At 37.0% G+C, this 20,210-nt stretch overlaps 1 protein-coding gene across 1 annotated transcript in view; it reads left to right on the top strand.

Moving 5' to 3' along the window:
• The first annotated feature begins 6,216 nt into the window (after positions 1–6,216).
• Positions 6,217–20,210, top strand: part of IL6ST (interleukin 6 signal transducer) — a 19,929-nt gene continuing 5,935 nt past the window's right edge. The window contains 10 exon segments of the mRNA XM_010192837.1: positions 6,217–6,283; positions 6,834–7,145; positions 8,555–8,687; positions 9,943–10,103; positions 10,449–10,600; positions 12,345–12,504; positions 16,753–16,835; positions 17,767–17,986; positions 19,078–19,254; positions 19,967–20,074. Of these exon segments, the coding sequence (XP_010191139.1) occupies positions 6,217–6,283; positions 6,834–7,145; positions 8,555–8,687; positions 9,943–10,103; positions 10,449–10,600; positions 12,345–12,504; positions 16,753–16,835; positions 17,767–17,986; positions 19,078–19,254; positions 19,967–20,074 (1,573 nt within the window).

Here is a 20,210-nt window from a genome sequence, read left to right as displayed (position 1 = left end):
CCCGCTGCCGGGCCGTCCGGGGCCTACTCTTGGGGGCGGGGGGGGCGCTGAGGGGCTGTCAAGAGGCTGCCTTTTTCTTACTGGTGTGCGTAGTACCACTTGCGGGGGTTGCCCCATCCGCAACCCTTCTCCTGGCTCGATGCGGTTTTACTTACGGCGTGGCACAGGGTAAGACGCGATTATCTGCATTTCTCTCTAGTGCTGTGGTTGTTAGTGCCGACAGCCTTGATTAATAAAGGTGCTCACTGGGCTTGTGTCTTTTGGGCTTTTTTATCTCTCTGATACGCTTGACCATGTTATGATCAGTCGTTTTATTGTTGTAATATGTTGCATTCGGTTTCCTTCACCACAAGTGGTCTATTCTAGTGGCCTGTAGACCAGAAAGTAGAAAACTTCTTGCCTTGAAAGAAGGGTACACTTTCTTTTGCGCCTGGACCAACTGCCTGAGGGATTCCCTGAGGAACTGGGGAGGAGTGGGTACAGTGGGATCATCTGCTATCTTCTGATGTGCTTTTGGGCTCCAATCATCCTTGCAGTGAGTCTCTGACACACTTCCTAAAGAAAAGCAGTGCCATTATTTTCATTTTGCAGATGATGAAATGGAGGCACAAAGGAAAGCAGTCTGCCAAGAGTGCTGGCAATGCAGAGCAGAGTAAATCCCAGTCTGTTTTCATCCTTGTTCTAGGCTTATGAGGTGATTGCCAGCTGGTGGCTGTTTGTTACTTCTGAGGCATTTCTGAAGTAGAAACCTTGTAATAGAATTATGTAGGGTTGTAGATTTGTCCTTAGTGATCTCTCTGGTCACTGAGAAGATATGGGGAGGGGGGGAAAACGGGGACCACAACCTGAAGATGTCAGATACTTTTGGGAGTTATGGGGTTTTTACTTTCACACTCTCTTCCGTTCTAGAACGTAAAATCTGTACTCCTCTTCCTAAATACTGTTACTTTCAGAGCAATAATGACATGTAAAAGGTATCTGTTGAAAGCATGTAGCTTCTGAACTTAAACTTTTAATCCATATGTTGATGTATCACAATAGGACATTAGGAGAGGATAATGAAAACTTGAGATTAATTCCTAGAAGTTAAGGCTTAGAAATAGATATTTGGATATTGTTTACATGTCTAGAAGTGTGATTTATTTTTTTTTTCAAGTTAAGCCTATATATAAACTTTTGTCAAGGAGTAGAGGGGAAAGATTCATGCTCATCTCTTAAGTCTGTACACAGAATGGAGATCCACTGTCTCCCATGCTGCGTCTCTGGAGGATTAGCAATAGCACAATTACAGAAAAATAAACTTCTTGGTAAATTTTTTTAGGATGATTCATATCGTAGCGAAAACTCTCTGAATTAGAGAAACAGCATTGGTGGCTGTCAGTCTTGAAAGTTTGACTTCAAGATGAAAACACGTAATGCTAAGACATTGTTTTCTATAGTTTTATTTGCTTTTAGACAAAAACTACTTTCTAGATGCAAAAAAAACCCACACCAGAGTTATTTCAGAGAAAGTGATCTGTGGTTTAATAAGGTAACAGGAAGAAGGACTTAATTCTTGCAAGGAAGTATTTGGTGCCTTTAATGAGGTATTTCAGTAGTTTTAATCTGTGCAACGTTGATTGAGTTTTTTATTCTGAGTGCTACGCTAAGACCCCAGAGACAGGGAGAAGCTTCCTTCTAGAGGCAAAGGGATGAGTAATGTGAAGAACTGACTATTTGGTGAAAGAGATAAAGATATAATTTGTGTATAGATACTTTAAATATTGAAGTGAATCCCAGAATATGCTGTGCATATAACGTTATATCAGGTTTTTCAAATTGTTTTCTTAGAGGTGTTGGGGTTTTTTGGGTCTCATAAGTATTTCCAAGAAGAGAGTAAGCTTGGAGAAAGGAAGGAAGCTTGCAGATTAAATACTTCTAGTTAGAAAGCAGTTACAGCTTGAGTAATCAAAATTCTTTGAGGCTAGTTGCAGCTCTTAGATGGGCTCTAAGTACTACTTGGCTTGTTACAAAACCTCAAGCAGTAGCTGCTATGTGAAGTATCACAGATGTACTGATTCCTCTGTATGCCTGAGTTGCGTGTGTCCTTAGCTAGAGACTACCATTTGACACTGTAAGCTTAGCTCTTAATTTTTTGAGGAATTTTGGGAAATCCATTTGCCAGCAGCCTTTGGGCTTTCATGATTCATGTGATGATGAGCCTTAATAGACCTAACACCTTCCTGTGGTGGTCGTGGTGTTACCTGTGCTTCCTGATTTGCAAGCTGGCTTTGCTGGCAAGAATATGCTCTTTTTTTGGCTGTAGTCTTTTAAACTGAAATTGTCATTCGTGGGTCACTTGGACAGTAATTGTCACCTCTTTGAAATGGAGAGGTGATAAGTCATCATATGGCATACGCCTGTATTCATTTTGAGGTTGTTTTCATGACTAATGAAATAAGATTAATTTGTAAGAGTTCTCTCTGTTTCTTAGAATAAGTAATGATATTGCTTGTGCGTGCATGCCTGATGCTTCTTGAAAAACTGTTCTTCACAGGTTAGTCATAAAATACAATGCTGCTGCTACTTCATGCATATAAAGCTTGACTTTAGGGTAGTTTCTGACTTTTCATAGGACACTGAAGCATTGGTTTAAGATTCAGGCATAAAGGCTCAGTGCTTTCCTTTCAAAATGGTAGAAGGATGTGAAGAATAGTTCCACAGATTTTTTTTTTTTATCTCATTTAGATAACTTACGTTCTGCGAGTTATGGACTCACAGCAGCAGTGCTAAATTGACAGTATCTTTTGATGGACTTTGATCCATTGCCACTTTGGCAGACTTAACTATGAAAGTAACCTGACAAACTTCTAACATCAGTTTCTTTGTCTCCTTTTCCTCTTCACTTGACATTTTATCGAACTAGGCTTGACTAGGAAAAAATTTCATTTAGTGGTCCACAACAACTACAATGTATAGACAAAACATTGATTTGGCTTTAAAAAAAGACCCTCTGAACTGACTAGCTGCTTCAGTAGTTAGTTCAGCATCAGGTTGAACTTTTACCTTAAATTCCACTGCACCAGTCTGTAAAACAGGAAACTTTGGGCTGTGCTTCATAATTGCTGAAACTATTGAGTTTTCTGTTGTTCAGACTTGCAACTTAGTCTGACTTAAAGCAGTTAAAGGTGAACAACTGGTGTTAAGCAGCATTTCTTTTGAGTGATGGTCCTATGTTTTAAGGTTTTGGTATAGCTTATATATACTCAGCTTAGAAAATACCAGTTTCCACAGAAGTCTTTTCCTCACCCTAACCTGAAGTATGGTTGCTTGCTTTGTTAGTTGTAAGCCCCACCATTTTTTTCTTCTACAGCTTTCATCTAGGCAAAATAGATGGAACTGCTTAGTGTAACTCTGGTTCTTTTCCCCTAGAACTAAATTTCAAATAAGAACCAGGCTTGTAAAAGCTGGAGAGGCTACTGTTTTTAAAAATAGCACACATTAGAAGGGATTGCAGTAGTCCCTTTGTGGGTTTGGAGGTGTGTAGCTTCAGTCTTCTTCAAGCTGCACCGATCAGCAGAGGAAAAAATAAAATATATCAGAACAGCCTAAAAGTAGGTATATGCTCAACAGTAGTGTCATTTTTTACACTATAGTCACAACTGCTTGTTTCCTGTGCTGTAGGTGGATGAGCTTTCTTTCTACTTAACTTTCCATTGTGGATTATGGAGCATGAGTCTTAGGTCTCTTGCCTTTCAGGAGCTGAGTACAGTGGAATAAGTACAAAAAACAGTGGAGGGTTTATTTTCTCCCTCAAAACAGATACTAAACTTTCCAAAGTGCAAAGTAGTAGAGATCTGGACTTCAGTCGATCATTCTTTAAAAAAAAACAAAATCCTTTTTGCCTTTTTACATCAGCTTCACTTTTTCCTCTTCAGTGTAGAAGCTGCATCTGCTGTTTTCAGCAGTTTTTGGCAATTAGTTTTTTGGAGCTGCTGCATCTTTCCACTTGGCTTGCAGTTGGCCTCAGGGTTCTCAGGAGCTTCAGATCTTCTGCAACTCAAATTGTTCAAGGTAAATAGCTTTAAATGGAGCTTGCTTAAAATAACAATTGTTAAGGTCTGTCCTTAATGGAGCACAACAGGCTTTAGGTAGCAAGTAGTATGTCTGACAAATGTTAGAGTAAGTCAAGACACTTAAATAGATTCCTATGTACTGGTTTTACTCAATGTCTGAAGATGTAAATCAAAAGACAATACTTTTCTGAGTTTGGTTGTATTCACCAAATAAATTAAAATCTGTGAAATTAAACGGGTTTTTAAAATGTGGAAAGGCACACGTGGATAAAAAATTACATTTCAGGTACTGGAAGACTTTACATCTATAATAAGCAAAAATCAATTGGTTTAATTCTCTTACTGTACACTTGTAATAAATATCTAAACATGTATTGCATTTAAAACTGTATAAATTCTTTCATATCCAAGTCAATGAGATTACTTGAGTGTAATATAAAAAGGCAAATAGTTTTTTCTCAACTTCATGCAAATAGTCTGATTATAAATAAGTGTTGTTACTTAGTTAAAAAAACAAACAAGTGTCAAATATAAGTGCTTTTTAACATAATTGTCAAGTCTTCTAATCACCAATATTTATAGTATCAAATTTTTACTTAAGAAATTCTGAGTAATGAATTCACAAGTATAGAAATAAAGGTTCTGCTGAGTGATTCTCATGGCTATTTAGTCTTCACTGAAACACATCTATGTTGGTGAGCCCTACAAAGACTCTGCTGTCAAGCTTTGAGACTGGTTTTTGTTTCGTTGTTGGTTTCTAATAATTGTGAAAATATATTTTCTTTACACTGTACTGTTTATCTTGATTTGTAAAAACAAATGGCTTAGATGTACTGAAGACTAAGGAATAGTGTTCTAGCTTGGTATTGATACATCGGTGCTTAAGTATCTTGTCTGGTTTTATTGATTTCTATGTAATGCCTTGCATTTTTCTATCTTTATTATAAACTACATTAAATTCAAACAAAGGATTATTTCCTGTTGTAAATTGCAGTTTCTTTTCCTTTTGATAATAGTAAGTGTAGCTTTTAAAGTTTTCTTTCTAAGGAGTACTGTAGAATTCCTTTAAACTTCTTAGTGAGTTGCCTTTTATAGGAGTAAAGCTCAGAACACCATTTTCCAGAGAAGTTTTGTCAGGTCAGTGAAAATAAAAGTTCAGAAGCAGGGTTGCTACAGGCAGTCTTATATCAAGTGTTGGTAAACCTAGACATTTTTAGTTTCTAGCTATGAGAACAGTTTGAAGTCTGCTTTTAGTAATCGGGCTGTAGACTGGATTTGACTATGCCAATCTACCTATTCCTGTAAAGATGCATAAATGTAAATAAATATATTATAGCTTGTGTGCTTTGTATGTAAGAATGATCACTTGGTTTTTTTGTAATTTAGGGCTGCTTTATAACTGCAAGTTGAGAAATACAGAAGAGACCTTATGGCTTCAAAACAACCATAGTGAAAGCTACTCGGTGAATGCTTCATTTTCTCTGAACTGTTTGTAGAATTGTTAGAATGAAGAACAAATGAGCTCTGCTGTAATACAGAAATAAAGAACATAAGATGTTAAGAAAAACTTTCCAGTTTTTAAGGCATTATAAGCTCCCTTAAGGTTTTCAAGAATTAATTAATGTTTCTATGGCAGACAACAGTTCTTGATATGGCATCATTGTGCTCTGTAGTTCTTAAATGTATTTTAAGTCACTCTTGTGAGTAAGACACTTGGTTTTGTGGTAAGTTCTGAATCATGTGTGAAGTGTTTATATCAGTGCCTTTGAAAGCCAGGTAAGTATGGTAACCATCATCAAATTCATAGGGTTCTGCTTTAAAACCTCTAAATGAAACTTCTGCAGAAGTATCAGTGAAGTTTGTTCCATACGTGACCTGAAAACATTAAGCTGATGCATTTCTTAAATTGTAACTAAGGAGGCTTTAAACTGCCAGCTACCTTTAAGCAGACATTGGATTTTGTTACAGTGGTGAGTAAAATGGCAAGAATATGCCCATTCTTTCTCTAAAGTGAGAAGATACTATCTTCTTCAGGGAAGAAAATTGCATACCTGAGAAATTGTTAGCAAATACAAATCTGAATTTGACAGTGATCTAAAGTGAAGAGTAATAGTTTAAATTTTTAAAAAAATATTTCTCTGTTACAGGAATTCTGTGCAGCATGTTTTTTGTGTGGAACTGGGTGGCCCATGGCTTATATCTGCTCTTCAATATTTGTTCTGTTGAAGGTAAGACTTCTGTGTCTCAAACACAAGAGACTTGTAGAATTCCTTTAATTAGATGTTTGAAGCACATACTTGTTTTTTTTTCTAGATATGTGTGGGGCAGGGGCAGAAAGCAAGGTGTATTAGGATAGAGAGACCTATATTATTATGCTCTTAATATTATGGTAAAATAATGCATGTTAAATTAATTTAACTTCTGCTTCTATTCATTGCCCAGCTGTGTACACAGATAATGAAGAGTGGCTTTGGCCAGTGAAAGATTGCTTTAGTTCCACTGACATCACTGGAGCTAGTCAGTATAGCAAACTGAAATTTAATTTCATATGTGCCAAAAGGTATCTAAATAAAAGCATGTCATGATCAGACTACATGCTGTTAAAGCAGTAAGCCACCAGTGAATTATTGTAGTAGGCTCTCTGATCAAGTTAAAACCATGGGCTGCTTCTATTGTGTAGCAGATGATCATCCCAAAGATGTTTAGTATGGCTGTTGATTCAAGGCAATATTTTGATCATCTTATTTTTAGTAAAAATGCTGTTCTTTCTTTTTTTAGTTGTAGGTGGACTTGTACAGTCATGTGGTCATATCATCCCAGAGTCTCCTGTATTGGCCCTTGGTTCCAATTTCACAGCTTTCTGCATTTTGAATGAGAGTTGTCTTGACTTTGGCAATATCTATGCTAATCAGATTATCTGGAAAATTAAAAATAGAGTGGTACCTAAAGAGCAGTATCGTGAAATAAACAGAACAGTTTCCAGTGTCACGTTTAATGACACTTCTTCACTGGCTACTCCTCTGACATGCAACATTTTAGCAGATGGACAGATTGAGCAGAACATTTATGGAATTTCAGTTGCAATAGGCTGTAAGTACCATTTGTTATACCTTTTATTCTGGTCTTAAGAAAATAGCTTCTGAGAAACAAACAATGGAAAGTGTGCACATTTTGAGGTGCTTATTTTGGTTCCCTCAGTTCCTGAATTATTATGTAAAAACACTGTAAAATTACATGCCATCAAAGCTGGTAAATATGCACAGAATAAAGTTTTCTAAAAATAAAATAGGAGAATTTCAGTGTTGCAATAGGAAGAAACAGAACAACAGAAGAAACAGAAAAATGTTAAAGCGGGAAGGTTTAAATTACAGAAAGAAGATGTAAATTTAACTGAAATGGATCCTAGGAAACAAATTAACTTTTTTTTTTTTGCTTCAGTTTTAGTGTTCAGGGAAATTCAATAACGTTTTATGTCCTGCTCTCATAATAATGCTATGAAACTAATATTTTCTTCATTAGTGTAATGAGAAGTATTTAGTCTGTTCTGTATCACTACAGCAAACATGAACTGCCTTAAGGATGGAACTTACTAGAATTACTCTACTTTTATACATAGGAAAATACTTTGGCTGATTGTACATTTCCCTTGTTAAAGCATGATAGCACTTGCATAGTTCTGAGCAAGTGCCCTTTGAGACAAGACTGAGGTCTTGAGAAAGTAACATAAATAATTTAATATGCTACTTCTTAATTAGTTGGTGGTGAGTTTTTATAATGTGTTCAAGTGTCCTTAAGAGTATGAATGGCTGATTGATTAAGTTTTCCCCTAGTGTTGGCAAGTGGTATTGCAGTTTTTGCATGGTCCGTACAAAATGCTGGCTTGACTTCACAATTAAAACTAAAGTGGTTCTAGCATGAGTTACAAAATGCTTTCACAGAAACTGTGTTTTCTGTTTCAACTTCTGAGGAATAAATATCATACCGAAACAGATGTGACAGGCAAAATATATGGAAAGGTGAGGACAGATACAATATCCTAAGATGATAAACTGAATGACAGTACTGATAACATTCAACAGCTGTAATTCACATATGAATCTTGAGATGCACTTGTATTTAAAATTAATGTATTTACAAACTCTCAGTTAAAGAAAAATTCTGTAGACAGTGAGTAACAACAGGTTTGAGTTGAATGCAACTATTCAAGAACAAAACTATAAGATTCATAAAGTAGTTATGTTCAAGCATTCTGCTTGAAAAGAAATAAGATTCTTCAAGTACATTATACTATTGTAAACAGTATCAATTTAGGAGTTAGAAACAAACTCTTTGTATGCTATGATTTGAATTTAAGAAGAAAAAAAAAGTAGTTCAGCTGCCCCCTTTAGAAATAAATCTGACTATAAGTGATTTTGATGTTCATTGAAATTGACACTTAGAATGATTCTTACTGGATTTAAATGTGTGTATAGATGAATTATTGCGAACTTTCTGTGCAGTGCCTCCAGAGAAGCCTAAGAACTTAAGTTGCATTGTGCGTCAGGAGTCAAAACTCTCATATCCTATGACTTGTACCTGGAACCCTGGAAGGCATACATTCCTTGCCACTCACTTCAGGTTGAAGTACAGATGGTAAGTAGCCCTCTATAGGACATCTTAATATTTTTGAAGAATATTTGGAGGCTAAACTAAACTTCCTTGAAATTCCATGATGCTTTTGAAGAGTTCTTAACTTAAATCCAGTTTTCTGAAGCATTGCTGTCTCTTTTGGGGGAAAGGGAATAGTTTAAAAAGTTTACATTTGAAGTAATTGTAAGTCAGACTTGAAATTTCGTTGCTGCACTTATGGAGTAACAGCTATCTCATATTTTTCTGTTCTTCAAACACATAATTAGTGTGACTTGAGCAAGATACATCTGATCATTAGGTGGCTGGACCCAAATAATATATTTTGTTTTTCTGTGGTAACTGTCCTATTCTGAACAAGCAGAAGATGTCCTCGTTGATTGCAGGAGAGTCAGACTAGATGACCTTTAAAGGTCCCTTCCAACCCAAGCCATTCTATGATTGTAAGTGAAGAAACCAATATATAGTGACTGGATTTTGCAGAGATATTACCTACTCTGTACTTCCTAGGAACTCAATTGTGTTTGTCCACAATTATTCGTAACATGAAAGCTTCAGCAAAAGCATTTCTCCTGTGAAAGCAAGTAACTTAAGTATTTTTATTAAACTCTTCAAGTGGTCTCTTTTAGTTCAGAATGAAGTGAACAGGATTGTTGCTGTGCTCTGGAAACAGGAATGACTGCATACAGCTTTCCACCAGCCTCATTCTTCTAAAGTGTTTTGGTAGTAGAACAAAGTAGATCAAGTGTAGTAGAAAGTATAGATAGAAAACCTTAATGCTTTGCAGATCTGCTGATGCCCCTATCTGCTGTTAGTGTAGCAGAAGATGGTGAACAGAAATGTGTTGCAGCTGTAACACTTACTGAAGGGTATGCAAATAATACTGCCTGTATCTTTTAATGCATGAATGTGCTTCTAGTTACGAGCCATACATTCAGTAAAATGTACCAATTCTTGATCTTTAATTTTGAAACTTAAGTCATGTTTATATACAACTTTATAATTACAATACCATAGCTTGTTTTTGAAGATATGTGACTTGAAGTCGAGAGATTTTATTCTAGCTTTTATTCTAATGCAGTCATGCATTTGTGGCTGAACAAGTCATTCTAATCTCTTCACCTCTTCTTCCCACCCCTGCTGCTTACAAAGATATGGGCAGAGGGGATACAAGCTATACTGATCACTCTGATCTAAAAATATTCTCTAAAGGAACACAAACTTATTGCTCTATACCTTGGTGTTTGTTTTTTTTATTTAGGCCACAAGAGAACTTTCCCGACTGCATACCAGAAGATGTAAATAATTCTTGTACTATTCTTGACGTACAGTTCTTTGTTAACCTGGAGGTCTGGGTAGAAGCAGAAAATGCTCTTGGAAAGGCTGAATCTGATCCTCTTGTTCTTGATCCCATTGAGATCGGTAACTATATGCCTCGTAATCAAGCATTAGTAGTACATAACTGCTGCTTCTGTGCATATTGCTGAGTTGATATATAAATGTTTCTTCACTATAAAAGTCAACACTGTCAACATATTGTTGACAGACTTGAACTGTGCTGGACAAAGGTAGAGAAAGTGAGAGATTTTATCACAGTTCAGATAGCAAGCTCTTGTTAAGTAGTCTGCTATAGAAGCTAGTGTGAAGTAGCAGCCATTTGAGCTTTAATGTGAAAGGCTTTAATGGTGATGTTACAGCTTAGTGTAGCAACTGCTAGAGGCATTGATAAAATACAGCTGTAGAGTTGACTGACTCCTTCTCTTCTAGTTAAACCTCTGTCTCCACACAACTTATCAGTCAACTCAGGAATACTGCCTACTGTTCTGAAGCTCTCCTGGGAGAATCGGATTTCAGCAGCTGTGATGAAGCTGAAATTCAATATTCGCTATAGGATTATTGGTGACACAAACTGGATGCAGGTAATACCAGTAATGTCCCTTGTCACTTTTCTGCTGTTACCCAGCCATTTGTCAAACTGCAGAAGAAGTTCCCTCACTGCAGTTCAGAGGATTCACTTTAGTATCCTTCAGGCTTATGTGGTCTCCCAAGGTATTTTTTTCTGGCCTGTTCATGAAAGGTGTGATCTAGAGTTTTTTGGCACAATCTGGAGTACAGATTGTCTTTGTGGACTTCTCTGCTGTCTTCCCCATCATGTTACAGAATGCTTATTTTGAGTTTTTATTCTGTACATGCAACATCTAGAGTAATTGGAATTTCATCTTCCCATGCATATGCGAACTACTGATCTAAATGTCATTTTAAAGTGTGGACAAACGCTGTACAGTGGCTGGGATGCTTTTTTGAACTTGCTGTACCTATACAGCATGGTTGTCATGTATTTCATGTCACCAAGAATTGTGGAGTTTTTTCTTCTACATCGGACTGTGGATATATTTTCAATAGTTTCAGTTTTGTCTTTCTTTAAGCCTTCTCTCAGAGCAGCAGAATTCCAGAAACACACTCTTCGTCAAGATCTTCCCATCTTTTGTTTCAGTACATAGGCCCAAAAGTATTCTGAATTTCATGACTTGTTGGAAGGAAGACTGCTTCTAACTTAACAAAATATGGTGTTTGAAGCAGGTAGCATGATGCAGCTGCTTGTGACTAATGCAGCGGATTCCTTTGGAGGAAACTTTTAAGCTTTAGAGGCATAGATCAATTATTAAACTCACCTCTATTGGTATTTTATAAAGCACTGTCCCATACAGCTTATTCTGCAACTCCAGGATCTATTGAAATGTCCTCTTAAGTCCTTTTAACTTCCCTTGCCTCTCTTAACATGTGCACAAAGCCATTGAAATAGTAACTTCTAGAGGAACTGAGATTGCTTAGCTATGGTAAAATTCGACCACTTCAGCTAAAAGACTAACCTATTAATATTTTGTCAGTTCTTTGCACTCAGCATTAACTTCCTGTGTTCTGCATGTGTGTTTTAATCTGCAGTCATTCCTCTTGCAGATTTGCTCACTGTAAAAAGCCTTTAATTGCAAGTGGAATAACATGTGATGGAGTCAGCGTGTGTGCATACATATGTCTATTATCTACATCACACATCTGTTTCTGTACCTAGGCAGTAAGAATATTTTCTGGCATTCAGTTGCTGATCTAAGACAAAAAGGAAAGAGCTTATGGAAATAAATTTATTAATGAGTAAAAGTATAAACTACTCCAAACTACTTCCAGTGTCAGTTAAGAAACATTGTTCTGTATCAGTAGAAGCAGTGATCCTGGATTCTCTAGCTTTATACAAGGCTTCTAGCACAGATATTTTGCAATCAATAATCAAGCAGATAACCTAGCAAAGTTCTGAAACATGAAGTGGGATATTACAGATCAGTAAGTAGAGGAATTATAAGGGAAGGAAGGAGAGGTAGACATAAATTAGTTAAAAAGAAAACAGAATATGAGAGACTGTCCTGAGGTAGCTGCTTACCTATTCTAGTGTATCTGTTGTATTACACGTGCTAAATGCACACAACTGACTGATGCCTTACCAAACCATGGTTGAGAATTGAAGCTTTTGGAAATAAGAGGGAAGAAAAACTGTTGTTGCTGTTGGGTGTGTATGCAGTGGGGAGCCCTCTTGGACAGGAGCTGTAATAGGATAGAACTCAGGTTTACAGTTTTTGACCAGTGCCTCTAAAATCTTCCTTCTGTTTACAGGTTCCTCCTGAAGATACAGCATCACCAAGAACTTCATTCAGTGTTCAAGGGCTCAGACCCTATACAGAATATGTTTTTTCAATTCGTTGCATGAAGGAAGACGGAGCAGGCTACTGGAGTGACTGGAGTGAAGAGAAAACTGGGGTCACCACTGAAGATAGTAAGTAGTATATGAAAGTAGGTCACAGACTTTCAAAATGTGAGTGCTCAGCAGTTCAACAGCAGCCAGCTGTAATTGTGTATCCTCACTTGAGTTGTTTGATCACTTAAGCAACCAGGCTCTTCTGAGTTACTTTCAGTACTGACTTGATCCAGTGTTGTTGCTTATACAGTTGCTCTATCACCTGAAGCCTCCTCTCCACCTGGGGAGGAGGGTTAGGAAAAGGAAAGGAGATTCATGGGTTGAAATAGCAATATATTTAATAAAATAACAATAATAATAAAAACTAATATAAGTAAGTTATAATAAAATAAACAGAGTTATACTCAGCCAATATTGAGGAGGAGTAAGCCTCATGGTTAGGCCGGTAAACAAGTCCCTCTCAAGATGGCAGCCACGGAAGAGGGAGCAGGAGGGGAGAAGAGGCAGAGCAGAAGGAAGAAGGACCATCCCTAGCAAACTCCCCGATTTATAGTGAATGTGACATTGATGGTATGAATAGTATTAAGTGGTCAGCCTGGGGTCACCTTGGGATTGACTCCTTTAGGTTTCCTTTACCCCAGCCTCTGCAACTTTATCTCAAGACTGCCTGAAGACCTTGAGCACTACGGCAACCTGCATACCAGTATTTGCTGAAACCTATAATAAAGTTTTTATTGACTTTGTTCCCATGAAACAGTGTTTTAGTCTTACAAAACTGCAGTTTTCCTGAACAGAAAACTGACTCTGAAACTCTGTCCCACTAAGCCAGGACACCCAGACATTCCAAGGCGCGTGAGAATAGCTTCCTATGAGGCTAGTCTAGAGGTGCTTACTGAAAATAGCTAAAGCTGTGGAGGTAAGGAGAAAAGCTTTCTTCACAGGAAGTTACATTCTCAGAGTCTTTTCAGAAGAGATGCTGGCTTTATGCTTGGGTTGGGTTTTTGGTTTTTGTTTTTGTTCTGAAGGTTATCCTCTATAACAGAAGCTGTTCTACTTGTATGAAAGTTTTTGGGGATTTTTTTGTAAACAGACTGCCTTGGTTTATGAACAACTGTGTTTAGGAGGACATTAGATAAAGTCATAGGTGAAAAAGCATCAGTAAGTATGAAATAGAAGATCTTAAATCATGTATGGCACATAAACTTCTTCACAAACTTACGGAAGTAATGATATGAAAGAAAGTGCACATGGGAAGTGTAGCCTTTTATGCACAGAAGCATCTAAATAAAACACTACAGTTTACTCTTACCTTTTCCCAAGGTATTCTGCATCTACAACACTTCCTTGTTTCTCAGAATTACTTACAACCGCCTCTGCACTGTCTTGTACCCACTTTTTTGCAATATTCTACGTACAGTAATTGAGAGTCTTGCTATGAATCACTGATAGAGTTTTCACTGTGGGAGATGTAAGAAAGAGAATGCCATATATAAACCACTGACATTAAGCAAGATTAAGTCTATATGGGAAATGGTTTTATTTTGGCTATATTTAATCACAAAAATAACTTTCCTTACAATTTCCCTCCTGATGACGTAATCATTGGAGTTGTCATCTTGTAGATCTGGACTTGCAGTATGCTGTTGCTTTGCAGTAGGGTTGAACACTGAATTGCTGCTATCATGATTTAATGGGGCAAACTTAACAGTATCAGCTCTTTGGGGGCAGTATTTGGATCATGTTTAGTCTAACACAAAAGGACTTTGCAAGCAGGATATATGAAACTTTAAATTACGAACTGATTACTATTTAAGATGCACAAACTATAGCAAGCCATTAAGTTAAAGCTTTAAGTTCACAGCCCAGAAAAAAAAAGTACTTAAGAACCTCAGTCAAGCATCAGCCTTTACTGCTTTGTGGACCATATCCTCAGCATGGCAGAATAGTTGCCATGCACCAAATTTGTTCATGTTACAACCAGCACCGTCTCATCAACTTGGCTGACTTATCAACTCCTTGTGATACTCCAGTCAGCTGTGATGATATTGTCTGTTCCCATGGAACCTTATTTTCTGCCGGTGTGCTGTGTCACCCTCATTTATACTTCTCCAGGACAGTGTCACTGAGACTGCTACTGCACGCAATGTCTTCTGCTAATATCTGTCCACAGTATTGCACAGCATGTTTTTTAACTTCATTGATTGCTTTCAGTTGCTTGTAAACACATACATTGCTTGAACTGTACTGTGTCATTAAAGAAACAGCAGTTCACTGTGTTATGAATTTACGTACTTCACAGCTCATGGAACTCATTGCAGTACCTCCCTATTAGAGAGGCTCTCCTGCAAGTTTGTCGTTAATTGCAGAAACTGTCTTCTGCCACACTGAGTTGTGCCAAAACCATTAGTTGAGTATGTTTAGCATTTTCTGTTACTGATTTTTTTTAATTGTTAGACTGTTTAGTTTTGCAGCATTTCATGACTTAGCAATTGTTGCAGCAATTGCAAATTTGTACAAAATAAAGTTGCACAACAATAACCGAGCAGTAATTACCAGAACACTGACACTAAAATCACACCAATCTCTTTGTTACAATATGAAAACTCCTTTTCTCCAATAGTGGATTCTTACATTTTCCATTAACAAAACAAAAATACATCCAGTGTATAAACAAACACAACCTAGATCTCTGCATTTGGCCCTTTAATTTGTTTTTAAATAAAAGCCTGAGGCTTTGATGTGTGTCTTACCTTTCTGTGGTCTCTTTTCCTTTTGTCATTCCTCTGAATTGTTGACTTTTAGTGTCTTTAAGAGATCATTGAGAGGTGTTAACGATATCTTCTTCAGTCCAAATCTGTGTTGGTATCAGAACATTCTACTTGAGTGCTTTGCTTCTTGCTAAAAGTAAAACAAACTCATTTGAGGAATACCTGTGCCATTAGTTGTGACACACTGAAAATGTAAACATAGTCTGTTTTTCTGCTGGTAGAACAGCATTTAAACAAATTCCTGTAGCTATGCTTCCTAAGGATAACAGGATAGTCACACTTTTTCTGGATTTCTTGCTAATCTATTGGCATTTTTTGCTATTGTAGGAATAAGTTAACAGTGACATAATTTTCTGTTCTGAGTTTGCTTACAAACAACTTCACAGGTGTGGTCACCTCTTGCAAATGCCTAGATACACTTACAGGAGGTTCAGCTTAAACATAGAGGAAAAACTTCTTTCCTGCGAGGGTTACAAAGCGCTGGACCAGGCTGCCCAGAGATGTTGTGGAGTCTCCTTCTCTGGAGACATTCAAAACCCTCCTGGACGTGTTCCTTTGTGACCTGGTCTAGGTGATCCTGCTCTGGCAGGGGGGTTGGACTGGATGATCTTCAGAGGTCCTATTTAGCCTCTACCTTTCTGTGATTCTGTACTCAAATAGCACTGTTAAGAGCTCCCTTTGCTTCAATTCCCAGTTTTCCTTTCCTCCTGATGTAAAGCTTCACATGTACAATGTAGATCTGATACTGTTTTTTGAAGATAAAGCAGCCAAAACCTCACAGTGATTAATATAAAAAAGTACTGAAAGAACTCCCAGAGAAAATACAGTCTAGCAAGTTTATAAACATAAATGCATTATAAGATCATTTTTTCTATTAGGGCTAAGGGCTTCACAAAGGATTGGCCACTTTTTATTGCTTTATGCACTCTAATAGATCAATTAATTCTACTTTGAAATGAAATTTGTAGTGAAAACTACAGTTAGTAGCAGTGATGCCAGAAACTAGTGCTGGTGCCAGAAAAGTGTTGTATTGTAAAAGTAATTGTAAAAAAGTATTTCGGTTTTATTACTCTTTTTAGCGTAAAGGATATAGGAAACTTAGGGAATTCTGGCAGGAGAAATCTGCCATCTTGTTAACTTTTCTGCACTTTCCTTTTTTAGGTGACTTGATACTGAGGGGTAGGGAGAGTGTTGCAGCTACAGACCATAGCAAGGTTTGCAGGGTACAGATATGCAGGGCTGTGTCTCTGGACAGGTTGTGCCTCACTCAGCACTGTCATTTTCAGCCTGTTGTTGCAGCTCAGCATGGTGACTCTCAGTTACTTTGATACTGTATACTTAAGACAGAACTGGTGTTTTGCTCATCCCCTCAGGAAATCTTTCCATACAGGTATTCCATTTAGTATACCAAGCATTATCTGAGGAACTAAGGAAACACTTTTTATATATACTTTTATTAAAAAAAAAATAAAAGTAAGCATGTAATGATAGTCAAAGGATCAATTCAAAGAGATAAAAGAAAAATGTTTCTACTATTAAGCATTGTTTCTTTCATCAGAACCATCTAAAGGACCAGCCATATGGAGGATCATTGATATATCTCACTCACCAGCTTCCTGGACTGTGCATCTGATGTGGAAGGTAAAGCAGCATGATAAACTACGGGAATTGAGCGTCCTTTTAAAAACATGAGTTTTTAAGTGGCAAAATTAACCTCAACAAACTTCAGTAGATAGCTGGGATAGTGCAAGGATACTCCAGCCGCAAAATCCATTAAGCCTACAGACATTATAGAGGCCAAATTTATTAAATATAGTACTGTATGTTTGCATGCAGTGGGCTGCTGTGTCTAGTTGGCTGATTAGTCCAAAGCTGAGAAAGTGAATGCAAGTATGGTCAGTTCCCGTTTCCTACTTTATTTTGGTCTGCAGACTTTGTGTCACGTTTGATTTAGCTGTCTTTTTACTATAACTTTTTCCCTGTTACGCCATAACCTGTGTGAATTTACATGGATATTGATACGGCATCATTTTCTGATGTAACTCATGCCACTTCTGAAATTATTTAGCTTAAAATTGGAAAACTGGTGCTACTTCACGGTTTCAATGATTTTAAGTTAACTGAAAACTGATACTGTTACACAAAAACATAGTATTTTCTCTTGTTGTAACACAAACAATTTTTCTCAGTGTAATAAAAGTAACCTACTTGAGCTGGTTTGCATTCAGGTTCAACACAACTGAATATGTTAAATTCCTTTTATGTCATTGTGTTGTAAAGCCACATAAAATGCAGGTTTTACCAACACACATTCTGCAATCTTTACACAATAGTTTTTATTAAACTACTGGGTAGAATTGTGAGCCAAGAAAAAGGATTTAAACCAGAAATAGTTCTGGAAGTCACTGCTTTACAGAAATGAACATAGGTTATTTCTGCTTTCCTTAAATATGCAGCTATTTAGTCTACTTAACTTCTCTTTCTCCCATATTTTTAAATTATGTATCAAAGACAGTAAACATTAAGTCACATTTGTTCAGTATCAGTATAATCAAAGATGTGTTTCCAACAGGTACTGGAGCCGTTTGAAGCTAATGGAGTAATCTTGCAGTATGAAGTAACTGTCAGAGCTAAATCATCTCTCTCCAGTCCACCAGAGAAATACAATGTTAATACCACCAGCCTTACATTAAAGCTGCCAAATGGAACTTACGAAGTGACTGTGATTGCCCGGAACAGTGTTGGGGCATCCCCTCCATCAGTTTTACTTATCCCAGCAAGTAATTCAAAAGGTTAGTGTCCCAGTAATGTCTCTTTCAAATGCAACTGTATGGCGTTTGTTGTAAGAAATCTGCAGTGTTGTAAAATGATACCTTTTATGTGAACATTTTATTAAAGTATTTATGCCTTATAATTATGGTACTCTTTGTATACTAGGGAAGATTTGTGTACTCACAGGTTAATTTGAAGCTATGTGTGCTGTTTTGCTTTTCTTTTTGACCTACTGTGCACTGTATTCCCTATTGTTTCTTTTCTTAGCATAGCAGGCATTTTTGGTTTTGCATGTTTTTTTTTAAAAAGAAAGGATTGGGGAAGCAAGCGTCCTTTAGTTCATATGTGTATACCATCTCACTATTGCTCTTCTTCCTTCTGCTTTCTGATCTCCCCCTGCCCATTTGTTCTCTTCTCCCAGTCTCACTCTCCCATGTTTTCAGTATTTTGCCTGGTTGCTTTGTTATCTGCTTCCACTGTTTCCCTACTTCTCATGTTCCTTTTTTTTATGTTCTTTTCATTGTGCAGTACTAATAAGTACTAGGCTGGCTTCTCCTTACTTCAAGCCTCCTCTTAGACAGTCCAAACACTACCAGGATAGGAAGCAAAAAATAAGTACCTGGACAGATGCTGCTTTTAGCATAAGCATGAAGGGAGGGCCACAGGTTCTAAAACTATTACATGAACTAATTAAGGGTGTGTTTCAAACAGTAGCATTGGAGCTGGAAGTACTTGGTAAGGTACATGAGGGTGAGGATTAGAATGGGAATTTTGAAGCGTATCAAGGTTTGATTTCTCTCTGAAACAGACTGTTTCTTTTGAAAGAAACATAGTATCTCTTTACTGTGCAATAATGCAGTTTATTGTGTTTGAGAACAGAAAAGCTGAGTCTAATATCCAACCTAATACCACTTATTTTGGATCTGATACAAAAATTCGGATATAAGCTTCCAAATTACAGAAAATAGCTTTTACATTTACTTAGGTTCTATTAGATTGTCACCATTACAATAACCCAAAAGTATCCACATTTGACAAAATGGCTATTATTGTGAATATCTAGTGGAAGAACTGTCAATATTTATCACTTTTCTGTTTTCTTCCATCACAGCTCCTGTCAAGAATGTTAGAACACTACCTAAAGATGGCAAGCTGTGGGTAGGGTGGACTGCTCCTAACAGTTACGTTCTTAAATATGTGATCGAATGGTGTCTGGTGTCCAGCAGCTCAGACTGCATCATCGAATGGCAGAATGAACCAGGAAATGTTCAAGGGACATACTTAAAAGGTATTCAGCTCATAAATATACAAATACCTTGTAGAATACTCTAAAAACCTAGTAAGTATTCTCAAAGTGAGGAACATCCTCATGCTGACTAGAATTTTATTCTAGGACAGGAATCTGAGGTAATGCTAGGGGTTTTTCTTAGTTCATCATGAGCATGGAAATATCTGTATATTTTTGACAGTTACAAAATTGTATCTAATTTTGCATTTTGACATTTGTATTATGTAACAGCAAAGGCTTTATCTGCATTTTGTTTTTAGTCATCTCGTTCTTGCAAACCATTAAAGTAGTGAAAAGGCCAAGTTCCTTCAAAATCTAATTCTCTGATCCCTCTTTTAGTTCAAACAATGAAACTTGGCCAGCTTTGCAGTTCTTTTCAGATTATGATCAGTAGATCAAATGTATAATTTTGAGGTTCAGCGCTGCAGAGAGATGAAGGCTTTTTATTTAAAATAAATCAGGAAAAACCAGACTTCTGTGTACTCTGTTTATTAAATTTAACATTTGAATATAAACCATTGTATTGTTCCTTCAGTTAATATTTTGGAGCAGTATATCAATGAGGCCTAAAAAAAAAAAAAAGTCGGCTGCATTACATAACAAGTGCATAGAATACAAGAGCCAAAACCCAGAATCCTGTATCTGAAGTAAATGAGAAGGATGGTGAAGGAATTTGTCTGTGAAACAACACATTTTAAATTCCTTTCATTAGGTGATATAAAGCCATTCAAGTGTTACTTGGTAACTGTGTACCCTCTATATGCTGATGGTCAGGGAAGTGGACAGTCTGTTTTTTTTTTAGGATCGTAAGTACAAATTAGTCATCTTGGAGCACATAAACTGACTCTTGACTAAAAATGATGAGACATTTGCTTTGATGTGTACTATGTAATGAAAAACGATCCTACACTTAAGGGTCATCTGACTTAATTAATCTTGTCCCTTTTATTAACATC

Source organism: Mesitornis unicolor, unplaced genomic scaffold, assembly GCF_000695765.1.
Source record: "Mesitornis unicolor isolate BGI_N332 unplaced genomic scaffold, ASM69576v1 scaffold11309, whole genome shotgun sequence".
Lineage (NCBI taxonomy): Eukaryota > Metazoa > Chordata > Aves > Mesitornithiformes > Mesitornithidae > Mesitornis > Mesitornis unicolor.
Note: the sequence above shows the minus strand (reverse complement) of the source record. Positions and strands in the feature narration are given on the sequence as shown.